The sequence below is a fragment of the Lutjanus erythropterus genome, chromosome 1 (genome assembly GCF_056507025.1).
Source record: "Lutjanus erythropterus isolate fLutEry1 chromosome 1, fLutEry1.hap2, whole genome shotgun sequence".
In the NCBI taxonomy this organism is placed as follows: Eukaryota; Metazoa; Chordata; class Actinopteri; order Lutjaniformes; family Lutjanidae; genus Lutjanus; species Lutjanus erythropterus.
The window spans coordinates 24,191,964-24,206,156 of NC_139317.1; the positions used below are offsets into that span (position 1 = coordinate 24,191,964).

The following is a 14,193-nucleotide window of genomic DNA, read 5'->3' on the forward strand; positions in this document are numbered from 1 at the left end:
CCCATCGCACGCCATTTCTGGGAAACGAGTAGTTCAGTCTGGAAGCCACATGGTTTGGGTTCAAATAAGTATGTTATCCAGGTGTGTGTCATCCTCTTTGAAACATATATATCAGACACAAATTTCACGTGACAATCTCTCCATCTAGTTGTTTAGATATTTCACTAAAATATTAACCTCATGGTGATACTAGATGTAAAGTTAAGAGGATCACCAGCATCTGCAGGGTTCATCCTCTGGGCATCAAGAATTCATGTACAGAAATTTTATGGTAGTCCATCAGATCGTTGTTGAGATATTTATGTATTTATAGTGGTTGAGATAGTCAGGACCAAAGTGGTGGACTGACCGACTGACCAACTGACATCGCCATCCAAAGAGCCAAAAAAATATAGATAAATAATATCTTTTAAGACAGTATATTATTTTTACACTTCCGCCACATAAAATGCAGCATCTTGCCTTTGAAATATAACAGAATGAATGACTTTTCTGCCTTGACAGTTATTGTTTAGATTGCCGCTCTGCTCCTTCATCTACCCACACTTCCTCACTGAAGACGGAGGAAGTCAAGAGTTAACTTATGTGTTGACTAATGCTCTGGATGCTCTCTGCGGCTCTGAGTGTTTCTCCATCCAGGAGAAAGAGACTCACTCCTCGCAGCACATTGTGACCCTCGTCCACAGTAGCCAGACAACACTGACTCATAGTGCATGATGGATGACCTCAGTTCTCCGGAGACTCACTCAGCTAAAACAAAAACAGGAATGTGGGGAGAAAACCAGATTGTTAGGATGTGGATAAAAGTTGGGTCAGAGCATCTTTAACACTTGGACAAATAACACAAAGCACTTCTGGGAATCTGACCTCGCACTTTTTCAAAGTCAACACGGCTCATCATGCTGCTGGGATCAGAAAATCTGCTCACTTTGACTTTTCGTTGCTGTAATAATAACCATGTTCCCCTTGGGTTCATTTTGTCTCATTATCTCAACAGTGTGATAAAACCACACTACCTCAGCTTCTGAGTTTGCTTTAAAGGGGCAGTTTGGATTATTTTAAGTGAGGTTGTTACAGATAGTCTGTGTAATATCTACAGTAGACGCGGGTAGACTCACATCTAGGTTGGAAAAGTAGCAGGAGTACCAGTGTAGGAAGCTGTCCAAAACTACACATCATATTCTACAAATTTTAGAAAGCATCTTAGATCCCTGCAAAAATCAATCATTTTAATGTTTTTCAATGAAAATGAGAATAATGATGTAAAAATTATCATTCAAACAATCATATCACAATTGACTTAACAGTTAAAATAATCACAAGAAGGTCTTTTTTCAAAATCATTCAGCTGTAGGTAATATGCTGACTGTCAAAAGTCCCTCACCTCATACAGCCCCACTTCAAATAATCTGAACTATCCCTTTAAAGCCGCTATTCATTCATGTAGCCATGTGTCTATGTCACCTTGATGTCAGACTCTCGATTAGTCCATGCCATCTCATTGTGTCTTTTTGTACTGAGCCTAACAATTGCACATTGTGTGTGTTTTGTTGCAGGGGAGCCGGGGGCACTACCGGTACCACTGGCAGAGCCACAATGTCAAACACAGCGGAGTGGATGACATGGTGCTGCTCAGCAAGATCAATGAGGACGCCATTGTGGACAACCTCAAGAAGAGATACATGGATGACTACATCTTTGTATCCTTTTGCTCGCAATCCCAGTTCGCACACCCCAGCGAGAAATAGCTGAGCCCCGGCTCATCCCCGCTGTTCCCAGAATAGCTGAATGGTCATTCACAGCGTCACTGTAGCAGTGAGTAATACCTCCGTGTCGGGAGGTAACGCCTTCCCACTCAGACTCCGCCGTGTGCACGGGGCAAAGGGCCTCTCTGTGCAGGCCTCCACCCAGACCTCTGACTCCTGCTCCTCCACCAAAGTCTAGATTTACTCTAGTTTTATCTCACTGGGGTGCAAAATGTGAACAAATCGGTGTGAGAAATCTACAGTCTCTCTGAGCATTGCTGCTTTTTTTTTTCCATTGTGGCGGGGATTTAAATGGTGTACTGAGAGCTATCATTTTCATACAGTACATCACACAAATGTAAGGTTTAGGTTTACTAAAGTGCAGCTGTGGCCACACGCACACATGAGCCGTTCATGACGTGAAATGAGTTGATGAATGAATGAATAACCCCCTTTGAAAAGCAATGCTGACCATTCACAAAGCAGTTCATTACATAAACTTCACGGCGGTGCTCATGATCATGAAATGCTGGCAGTTTTAGGTTTGACATCTCTGAGTCAGGCCTTTGATTTGGGTCAATAAATAGCCGTAACTGTGAGGTCTGCTTGCCAAGGCTGTGGGTCACTATAGGCCACCCACAATAGCAGCTTTATTTGCCTTGAGCGGCGTTTTGGCTTCAGGGCATAAAACCTCACAGTGTTACATGGTCGGTCTATTCTCTGTCATTTGTAAGCACTGGATACTTATTTAGCCGAAGTCCTGATCACCCAGTACTTCACTACTGCACTGTTGCACTGTGATGATGTCACAGCAGCCTCAGATTAAGTAATTTCTTTCCTTTACAATTTTTTCATATAAATTCATTTTTTTTAATCTTTTTTTATATTTTCACTCACTGTATTTATTGTTATGCATCAGAATAAACAAAGCAAATCCCTTATATATGTACTTGGCAGTAAATCTGGAGTTGAATTATAGAAACTTCCTAGCTGACCCATCTCAACTGTTTGGTAAACATGGTAATTAGGATTGGGACTCTCCTAACTTTAGGCTAGGTTAAGATGTCCTAACTTTCACTTTTCTACCAGTAAGGTAGTAGAGCTAACCTACTAATAAGCTAACAGTAGTGGTAGCTAATGGTACTGTTAGCTAACAGTAATTACAGTAATTGTAGTGTGAGCTAACAGTAACTAACTGTAGTGTTAGCTAACAATAACTAACTGTAGTGTTAGCTAACAGCATCTAACAGTGGTGTAAGCTAACAATAGCTAATGTTTTGTTTAATGTTTTGTTTTATAACTCTATCTCTTTTTTAGTCTTGCTTTACATTTTGCAAAAAGCTCTGTTTCTGTTTCTTTACAGATTTTACCAACACCTCTAACTCATCTTAAAGTTAAAACCTTTCCATTGTTTATTGCATTAATTTTTGTATATTTCAATATAACGTTATGTTTCAGTGTGTTTTAATTAAAAAGAACAGTCAGAGTGAAGAAGAACTGATTTTAATTTGTTGTTATTTGTTTTTTTTCTGATTTGTTTGTATTCACTGTATGATCTTTAATATAAATCATCAGACATATATCGGTCCTGTGCTCATCTCCGTCAACCCTTTCAAGCAGATGCCATACTTTGGGGAAAAAGAAGTCGAGATGTATCAGGGGGCAGTAAGTATGATACTAGATGACCTATGAACAGATTTTAAATTACCTCTGTTGTCTAAAAGACACACTGAAACCGAAAACCCACTCACATATTGTAAAAGTACTGATGTGACTCTAGCAGCAGTCTGAAGGACAAAGGCTTTGAAATTAACTGGGTTAGTTGCAGTGCGAACTTTCCGAGGAGCGGGCTGGCACAGACGTTGCTGTCAGAAACTTGACTCAACCATTGAGAGGAAGGCTTGGCAGTACCTTCACAGAACAGCCTGTTCGAGTCTGCCTCCTCTCTTGGCTGGCCTGCTCAGAGTGGGCTTGTCTCCTTAAAGCCAGGAGCACACTGAATGACTCTTAAAATCCTAACTGACTGTGAAAACACTCAGCAGCAGCATCACACGTGCCAAATCTCACAGCTTGGATAGTCGTAGTTGTTCTTAAGTGCGCTGGGTTCAGATTTGCAGAATGTTATCAGCTGAAACTACTGTACAGAGGGAAGTTCAGACTTCTTCAGAATAGTTTGAAACAATCATTAAGGCACTGACTAGTTCGCTCAGTTGGACAGAAATGGATTTGGTGGTAGTGGAAGTGGCAACTTCCCACTTTGGATGTAAATTATACTTTGTTTTTTATTGTTAATAAAGCCAATGAAAAGACTTTAACTATACATATCCTATCCTGTCTAAAATCAGCTGGGCACTGCAATTTTTAGCCAACGTTAGTCATGCAGGAGGAAATGGTGCATTTGTTGAGGACTGTTTTCAGTGGTGGATTAATACACATTTGGTGATGTAGTGAGTGTTCATGGCAGCATGATTGGTTAACACTTAATATATAATAATAATAACTATCAATAAATTGTAAATTGATACTTAATTAAACTTAGGTAGTAGTTATTTCACTGTTAACAAACAATGAAATTATAATGAATAACATTTTCTTAGTACGAGTAATGGTATAATATATATTATTTTATCATTAGGCTGTGTGATATAAAATAAAAGTTAAATTTTGAATTATAACTGATAAGAGACAATGCAGACATTTTGATTACATTAGTAAAGTATTTTACTCTTGCACACATAAGAAAAACATCTTAAACAATGATAATTATAGCATTACTTATTATTAGTAAGCATTATTGATGATCATATTGTTACTTGTTAACAATTAAATATCTGTCAAATGAAGTTAAATTAAATATCAATTTACCATTTATTAATGATGGGTGTTATAAAAGCAATATCACATGAGAGAAAGTGCTGTTGTACTGAATATCAGCACGGCACGAGGCCACATTCCAAGTGCCATGCTGATATTCAGTACAACAACACAACCTTGAGTGTGATATTGCTTTTATACAACAATTAAACTACCACTAATTGTTAATTAACAGTAATAATTAACAACAGAGTATGATTTCTTTGTTTATTTATTCATTTCTTTGGCTCCAACAAAAACAAATAGTTCCGCACCTTGATTGAAACTGGACTGCTGCCAATCAGCACAAAAATTTGATCCATAAAAAAGCCTTAAGACTGTACTGGGCCTGCTTTTTTTAAGTTTATTTTTTTGAGACGTGGACCAAACAAACAGGCTGAAGGCCATTAAGAACACTGCAAAGCAGAGTGATATATGTAGTTAAAAATCCCAGTGATGTACGCTATATCAGCACTTGTGAAATGTCTCTTGTCCAATCAAACTACTTGGTCAGAATTAACTGCTGTATAAAAAGTGTTTCCGCAGGATGCAGTGTGTTGGATTGAGTCAAAATGAACTGCAGTGCCCATGTTCATCATATTGCAGGAGTACATCACCCAGTCCAAAGATGTGGCTAGCTGATGTATTTTTAATCATTTTCGGACAGATGTCTATGACACAGAGGAATAAAATATATTAGACTTTGGCTACACAGACAAAGCATGTTCATAATGTAGAATCAATTTATTTTTAGTTAGTTTTGGCTTTTTCATCAGATTTGTTGACATTAACAAATCCACAGAAAAGAAACCAGCCATTTTCTTTAATATGTTGCTGAACATAGTTGAATATTGATTTTAATTAAATTCTTTTGTCGACTCTCAGGCTCAGTACGAGAACCCTCCTCATATCTACGCTCTGGCAGACAACATGTACAGAAACATGATGATTGACAGAGAGAACCAGTGTGTCATCATCAGGTAAGAATCACATAGTGTTCTCCGACTTCTTTACACATCATGGACTGATGGCATGTGACGACTAAAATATGCAACAGCACGTGAAAGAGACAGCTTTTATTAAGAGACAGCCTTTTACTTCTGTTTAACATGATAGCTCTGTAACTGATTAAGGGATCATTTTTTCACTTCAACCTTTGTGTCACTGAGTAAAACGTCCAGGACGGGACAAGGCAAGACACAAAGGCTGGAGATAGTAATCTGTGTTATAACAAAGCTGAGCTGCAGCCAAGCTTCTGCAGGTCATGATAATGGCTGGGAGGGGAACAGGAGAACAGGTTCCACCGCATCATTTGGTACAGCTGACCGACCGAGTGACGTGTTCCTCTTGTGCTTTTCCATCATATCACTTTCAACTACTGGGAAATGCAAACTTCTTTCTTTAAAAAGGAAGACGGGGAGAACACCTGCACGATCCTTGGCTCAGAGCCACCCTCTCGTTAGATTTAGGGATTTTTATGTCCTTTTACAGCCTGTTTCAGTTTTTCTTCAAATGTTTTTGAGCTACAAAGCTGTAGAGAGAAAAGCGTGGCGTCATGATTGGGGCTTTATGCTATGGCCCAGTCACCTGAGCAGCGGCGCTCGCGGTTACTATAATGCTTACCTCATGATGAATGACCCCTGCTTCAGCACTTTCGCCCGTTGTTTGGACAGCCAGCAGTTGCCAGTTCAGTTTCCCACATAAAGGCACTGAGGTGGATTTTGTGATTGACTAAATCAGCAAACAAAAGCAGGGAAGTGGTTTTTATGATGAACCGGTTCTCAGCAAACAAAGGCTGCAGTGAACTGCTGGCCAGGCAGTGTGTGGGCAGCATTGACCTGCGTTAGCGCTTTTTCACATTTACTAAGAAAATGTGTGAATTAACCACACAGGGGAGTTCAGGATGAAGTGGTGGAGCAATTCTTGAGAACAGTCTTGCTGGGAAATTGTGACCTTTTTTCCTCTTTATTTAATTTATCTGCTTGCCATCTGCTCACTGCAGCATGTGACTGGCGTAGCCATCCCGAGACATCTGGATCAGATGTTAAAGAGATGAATTGGAGCAGGTTGATGCTATCAGTTTGGCAGCCCTCGTTAAACTATTAGATTAAATCAGAGCTGTGACATCATTTTGAAGACTCCGCCAAAAGTTTTGTCATCTTTGAATCATCCTCTGCTGATTAGAAATACACAATAGCTAAGTATGTCATCAGTTTTTACCACAGATATAGAAACATTGATACCTCACCGGTCGCTGCTGTGTGTCTATGCGACGCATCACTGTGGTTGCCATATTGGGGAGGTTAAGATCCACGAGTAAATAATACAGTATGCAAAGAGAGATGCAGATTTCACTACAAAATTGACTAATTATGTGCAGATTTTCATGAAACTTGGTTTGTTATGACCATGAGAAATTAAACATGATAGTTATTGCTTGCTGGAATTAAATTCAGTTACTGACCTGCCAATAGGCAACAAAGCGTAAATTATTCAGAGTTTAAGTTTTTGTGAGTTTCTCCAAAAGTGTAAATTTCTGTATTTATTAGGGTTGGGAGATGTGTGCAAGCCACGAGTTATTGCTGTTAGATTGCCACGTCCAATAAATAAACTCACAAAATGTTAAGAAAAGAAACATTCTCACACCTAAAACAAGCTTTAATTGCCTCGTTAACTCATCGTAAAACACACTTCATTCAAACTTGATACCAAAATAAAACTCAACAAAAGCCTCTTGGTTCATCTGTCCATGTTTCCACAAATCCTTAATCTATTGCGTCAGATGTGAAACTTTTCTGGCTCTACACACTGAGCAGCACCTGTCATTTGCTCAGACCATTGAATTAGCAAAATAAATAAAAAAAATGCCCAAACTACAGTTAAGAGAAGAACATAGAGTTCATCCATGCACCCCAAGACACATATAACTCCACTACTGCAGGCTGGATGTTTGCCATTACACTAATGTCATGGATATTTTTATTCTGTTTGATTTTTACATTTTTAAATATTTCTTATTTCATTCATTCACCTAGACACTGGCACATACAGTACACATTTTGGAGAAACTCTGAAGCAGCAGAAAGTCACACCTGATGCTGCCGGTTCATAGGTCGGAGCCTGCATGACCCAGTGGAAGTTGTGACTCTTCTGAAGGTTAAAGTTTTGGCATAGAGCTGATTAATTTAATTCTAAAAAGTAACCAGTATCATGTTTAATTTATCATTTTTATAACAAACCACATTTCATGTAAATTGGTTCAGAATTAAGTGAGTTACAGTCGATCTTGTAGCGAAATCTACATCTCTATGGATTTTATAGTAAGCCAAGATTTCTGTTCCTCCAGACAGGCTTAAATTGCAGTCTTTCAATCAACATGTCACTTGGACAACAGCTATTTTAACCTAATCCTACAAAAAAGCAGGTTTATTCAGCTGTCGACTGACTGTTGGTTTTGGTTTGGTGTTCACAGACAGCTGATGTTGTCTACTTGCGGTGTTCATTCAGTCTTTTGTTCTTGCTGTTTCACTGATGCACTGTTCCCCACAGCTGTTGTACATGATGTCATTGTACCACTCCAGTCTTTTCCTCCTTCCTCTCCAAGGAGCTGAGGGCAGCAAATGAATTATTTTAGGCTAAAAGGTCGACTGATTGTGCTGATTTGAAATGGCCCCGCTCCACAGTTAAGAGGCTGTATTTTACCAACAGCCAGACGTCTCACTCCTGCTGGTTTTACGTGCAGCAGTTGAGGCGTTTCAGCACACGCTGAACTTTAGAGTGTGTGTCAGACAATAATAAAAGGAGGTGAGGGCAGCATATGGATTAACACTTCAGCTCCCAAACCTGTGTCACCTTATATAAAATCTTATTCTACACTACACGTAGATTACCACTGTTGAAATCTTAGTATCAATACTCTTAAGACTTTTTAAGCATGATCATCAGACACATTATTAATAATGTTATTATTGATCCAAGTCCAATGTATTGGGATGCTCTCATCATGTGTTTTTAAAGCAATTTAATTACACAACCATAATTAAAGCTTCAAGTCTGCAGAAGTCAGTCCATCACAAACTTTTGGTTTGCCGTTTCAAATTTTGTCAGTCAGTTTGAAGTTGAAAAAGCTGTCCAATTCCTCAACTCCACCCTCTTCATGGATGGTTAAATTGAACCTTATGTGATGGGTAATGAGGTATTTATAGACCTGGGCCCTAGTTTTGGGGGTTGAAATTACTAATAAGTACAAAAACTTTTGGAACTGGTTCAGTAGATCTCTCAGCTGGTAGCCACAGGCTGCAATAACAAAGTAAGTCCAATAAAAGTGCTTGTTTTTGCCCCTGACAGGCTTAGATTGATATTTTAAGTATGTGACAACATTATAGAAGGGCTCCCTGGGTTGAGGAGGTAATTGTTCATTTAAAGTTGGAAGAGGTCAGATATACCACTCAGAGGTTGGACAATAAATACCAACAAGTATAGCAACCATTCCTGGACTAATAATAATGTTTATACTACAAGAAATATCACTCAGTGCCTGTGACTGATAATCACTTCTTCATGGGATCACTGTATAATCCGTATTTTACTTATTTATGTTATCTCAGCACGAGTTTGTTTGATTCAGTTTAATGAAGTTATTGTTTCTAATCATCTTCTTTGTAATATTTATTCTGTAATGTCGGTATGGGATCAACCTTTGAAATAGGGCTGAGAATTACCCTTTAAAACAGTTGGATACGGGGTTTGCATAGAAGAAGAGTGTAGAAGAAGAAGAAGGAATGGACTGTATTTAAGGCTCAGGGAACACAGTGCTCTCGTACTATCGCAGGAGAAATCTTGAACATACAGTGCTGTACATGCAGCTTCAAAGAGCTCTGTGGGAGTGCAGTGTGTCTTATTAGATTTAAAACCTCCAAAAGCAAGAAGTCAGTGTTTGACTGTGCATCCTTCCCATAGCTGATGTCAGTAATGATTTATGGAAGTTGAAGTTTAAACCTCTGTGCCTCTACATTGCATTGTTTAACTCATGTCCTTGTTTGGTTAATAAACTCTGCAGAAGTTAACAATGCTTTCAGCGTTTCAGTGCCACAACAATGAGACTCGCCCATTTGGGGGTTCAAAATGGGACTAAAACTCCCGCTGCAGCTCTTGTTGAAAATAGCTCAGCAGAGAATAACATTCAAGAGGGAAAACAATGCTCTCTGGAGGAACTCTGGAGGTTTTCTGACGCTAAAAGTAAAACCACAGCTCAGCATATCAGTCTCTCTTTGTTACTTGAGGAGTAAGTGTGCAGTGAGGTAGCCCAGACAATGCAAAAGTGATCTGGGAGAAACGAGGAGGTATATAAGGGGGGAGGGTTACGATCATATAGAGCCTGCTGTGTAATAGAGTGGCTCCCATGACTTCCTCTGGCAGCCTCTTAACAGTCTGCAGCTGTGTTTCTCACAGAGGAATTACCAACCTGACTCTACTTTAAGGCACAGAAAGAAAAAACAGACTCCATCATCATCCGCTGCCAAACCACATACGTCAAAATAAGTATGACACTGGCAAAGTGAAAGGCAAGGAGCAAAATAGACAAGTGTAAGGAAAAGAGATGAGGGAAAAAAATCTGTGAATGTGACAAAACAGAATTAATGTCCTTATTGCTGCAGCAGTCGTCTGACCAGATGTGCTGCAGCCTGACACACTCTGAGCTTCTAGTTGCTCATAACACATTTTGGTTTGTACAGTAAATGGAGTGTGTACATATGAAAACAGGAGCTGGGATTTCACCTGTTTGTTCAGCAGGTTCAGTTTAACTAATGGGGTCGAGTCATCATGGGTGGAAATATGAATGTCTTATGTCTTAATTTGAAAAAATTCTGATTTATATCAGTCGTTTTAAAAAAAGGATTTTGTCCATCTGAATAAAGGATATCAAAATCAAAAAATACTTTATTGATCCCTTGGGGGAAATTGGCTCCCATTCAAGGATGGAAATATACAGTGTATATAACACATCAGGAAGTGATAAGAAAATGGAAGATAAGAAGTATGTAAAAATATGTCTTGTACAATACATAGAGAGAAAAAATACTAAGCAAAGAAATAGAAAAATAAATAAGAGACACAACATGTACACATGTATGCATCATACTACAATATATACACAATAGTGTAAATGATAATGCTGTATGTATTGCACAGTTGAATCACTGGACAATATGTGCATATAGTAAATTGATTGGTTGGACCAGGAAATCAAAAGTAATCTCAATTTTTACTGCATGCAGTAGCACAAAACATATTGTTTGCAGCTGTGTGTTCAGACAAGATGCCTGTAAACAAACCTACAGCTTAAAAACTGTATGGTATTATTTAGTAGTGGTAGTGGTATAGTTTTTAAATATGAATGTAAAGATATATGCTCAAGTCTCTTCTTTTACTGTCTGTACACTATGACTTAATGCAGGGACATTTTGGGCCAAGAAATTCCACAGGTGGCTGTAACACAACATACATGGACATTAAACTGATTAGTCACCAAGATACATCTGGCATAGATACCAGTGGGACCAGGAAAAATAGTGGTAGCACAAGGAAATATACTCACCAGCTACTTCATTAGGTACACTTGTATCCAATAGAACAAGTCTGTCATGAATTCTGTCTTTACAAAGATAATACTGTTTTGACTGTCAGTAAGGTATTAATTCAGCTACATCTTTATTACTGAGGTGCAGTGGTATTGAACTGGACTGTATTATATTGACAAGCGTTTCTAATACTGTGGCCACCTTTTTTACATACATGAGAGGGACAGAATATTAGAAACATCTTTGAACCTAATACACTCCAGTACAACACCACCAACAACCATTACTTCCATAATAAACATAACCAGCTGGTGAGTGTAATTAATCAATACGTGTCTTTGTCCCTCAGTGTGTCCTTTGTGTCTTGTAATAGCTAGCAGGATCGATCAAACAGAAGTAATGATGCAACAAAAAATGCTTTGTTCAGTCAGTGATAGCAACTGTGGCAAAAGAAAGACAGTTGATGTGAGAGACTAAAAATGGCACCATTAACATGCACATGGAGCCGTTCAAAACAACTAAGTCACAGACTCTCCACACCGAATGGTTAAAATACCAAACAATCACTCAGGTCTGCATGGATCACTTGACATCTGAGAACAAACTCAGGTGTTGCATGCTATTAGTTCATTAGGTGGATTTTAATTTGACACAGAAGTTCAAATTGCATGTATGAGAAAACACTTGCTTAAATCTTTTAAGCTTATCTTTGTTTGTCTGTTTTTCAGTGGAGAGAGCGGAGCAGGTAAGACGGTAGCAGCCAAATATATCATGAGCTACATCTCCAGAGTGTCAGGGGGCGGACCCAGAGTACAGGTGAGGAGACGGGTTGGGTTTTTTTTTTTTCTTTTAGGACAGCATGTGATGGATGCATGAGATGTTTGAGATTCTTGAGATGCTGAGTTGCAGAGATTGAATAATAACTGGGCAGTAGTCCAGAAAGAAATAGTATGATGGTCTTTTATGATGCTCTATTTTATGGTTTGAATTCATAACAAAAAGCTATGAGTCTTCTTAAAATTAAAGATTAAGAACTAATGGAGATAATGGTTAAAAGTGAAAATATATATATGTATATATTTTGCTCATAATATAAAGGTTTGTTGGATGTGCTGGTGCTGAAATTCAATGTAAAATGATGGGGAAGGCATTCAAACAACTGATTTATGCAGTGTTCAAGATTCAAGAACTTTATTGTCATTGTGCAAGCACAATAAAATTGCAATTGCATTGTCCTCAAATGGTGCACTGCATTAGGATTCATGTATATTTACCAAGAATAAATAGACAGGAATGAAACAAAACATTAGCAATAAAAAGTACAGACTAAACCTAATCTTTTTTGAAGGAAAATACAGTATAAGTTGTGTTGTGACAAATATGGAATGATTGTGTATTGGGGGTGTTAATTTTCACTCATCTTTTGGTGGAGGATCTTCCTAAAGTTGGGTTTGAGTGTGCTTTTTGTGTGATTATTATCTGTATTACCACATACTCGGTAAATGTGATTATTTAACATTTTCACATCAATGTGTGTCCTCAGCGTCATAATAACATATTTGATTGTATTTTTCCTGTTTGACTTGCAGAATCATTCATAAAATGTATAAATTATGTAATGTCACTGCAGACTATGAAATCAGACAAACCTGTTGCTGCTTCATTCCTGCACTTCTTCCTCTCCTTAGACCCAATCCTGCTCTTATCATTTTCATCCTTATCGCCCATTATCATCCCATCAGCAGCCTCTTATTTGCCCAGTCCCCCTCAGCCATCTGGCAGCCCCCCAACCCAGCAGATGTACACTTCTTAAGCTCGATAAAGATCTGAAGTTTGATGAGGAAATGCCTGTGCCGTGATGGCAGTGGGATTTTTAGATTTAATCCACTCGGAGCTGTATCCACCACGACGACATTAGAAATCATCTGTGTCAGTAAATCTAATGTGCTATAGTTTTTAGTGTTAAAGAGTTGAAAGTCACAGTGTAACTGTAGACTTAGAAAGTTAGTCATACAAATAATTTAATTTTTGTTCATTTAAACAAATTTGGCCGTTACAGTGGACACACACACTTCACTTTTTATTCTCCTGTTCAGCATCACTTCTCATTTACATTGTTTCCTTCAGCTTTGCACACAATGTGCGGTATGTTCAGTACAGCACATGCATTCTTATGCAATGTGTTTATGGTGTGTGTTCACACGTGTGTGGGAATAGTTTTGAGTAGATAACAACTCTCTGCCAGTAACATATCATCTGTCATCCTCACAAAGATTAGTCATATCTATTTATATATATATACATCATGAATAAACAAATCAAAATAAAAATATTAATTTGAACATTTTGAGGCAGGGTTTGAAATGTGATCTCACTTTAAGCTAGGGCTGCACAATATGGTAAAAAAAAAAACAAACAAACATATTTCAGTTATTTTGAGAGATATTGTGATTGGGATATGATTCAAGATCAGTGGAAATGATCATTTTTGTGTCACAATTTTCATTTTCACAGAAAAAAAAAATTGAAATCATGATGATGTCTGTACCAAACAAACATGTTTTCTTACATCTAGAAAACAATAAAGATTTAGGTCAGGGCATCTCTCCAGCACTACACTACAGGGTTGCAACTAACCATGATTCACAACTAATTGATCATTTAGTCTATAAAATGTCAAAGAAATTGTGAAAAATGTTCATCACAATTTTCCAGAGCCCAAAGTTTAAATAGCTTCTTTTGTCCAACCAACAGTCCAAAACCCAGAGGCTCTTCATTTATTATCATAAATAACAAAGAAAAGCAACAGATTTTTATATTTAACTGGCTGGTTAGGAAATGTCTAACATTTATACTTGACTTATGATTTCCTCAATTATCAAAATAGTTGGCAGCTATTTTTTTTTCAGCGGACTAATTTGATTAATTGACTAATTGTTGCAGCTCTACTTATTTGTAATACTGTTTTGTCACATTTTTTTCCAAAAAATTGTAGCCTCTGTGATCTGCATATT

At 38.0% G+C, this 14,193-nt stretch overlaps 1 protein-coding gene across 2 annotated transcripts in view; it reads left to right on the plus strand.

The window, feature by feature from the left end:
- myo1ea (myosin IEa) overlaps positions 1-14,193 on the plus strand; it is a 67,389-nt gene that overhangs the window by 19,711 nt on the left and 33,485 nt on the right. For both annotated transcript variants that reach the window (XM_084717624.1, XM_084717615.1), the window contains exons 2-5: positions 1,557-1,700; positions 3,321-3,410; positions 5,484-5,578; positions 11,908-11,995. In XM_084717624.1, coding sequence (XP_084573750.1) covers positions 1,557-1,700; positions 3,321-3,410; positions 5,484-5,578; positions 11,908-11,995 — 417 coding nt within the window. The remainder of the gene's footprint in view (positions 1-1,556; positions 1,701-3,320; positions 3,411-5,483; positions 5,579-11,907; positions 11,996-14,193) is intronic.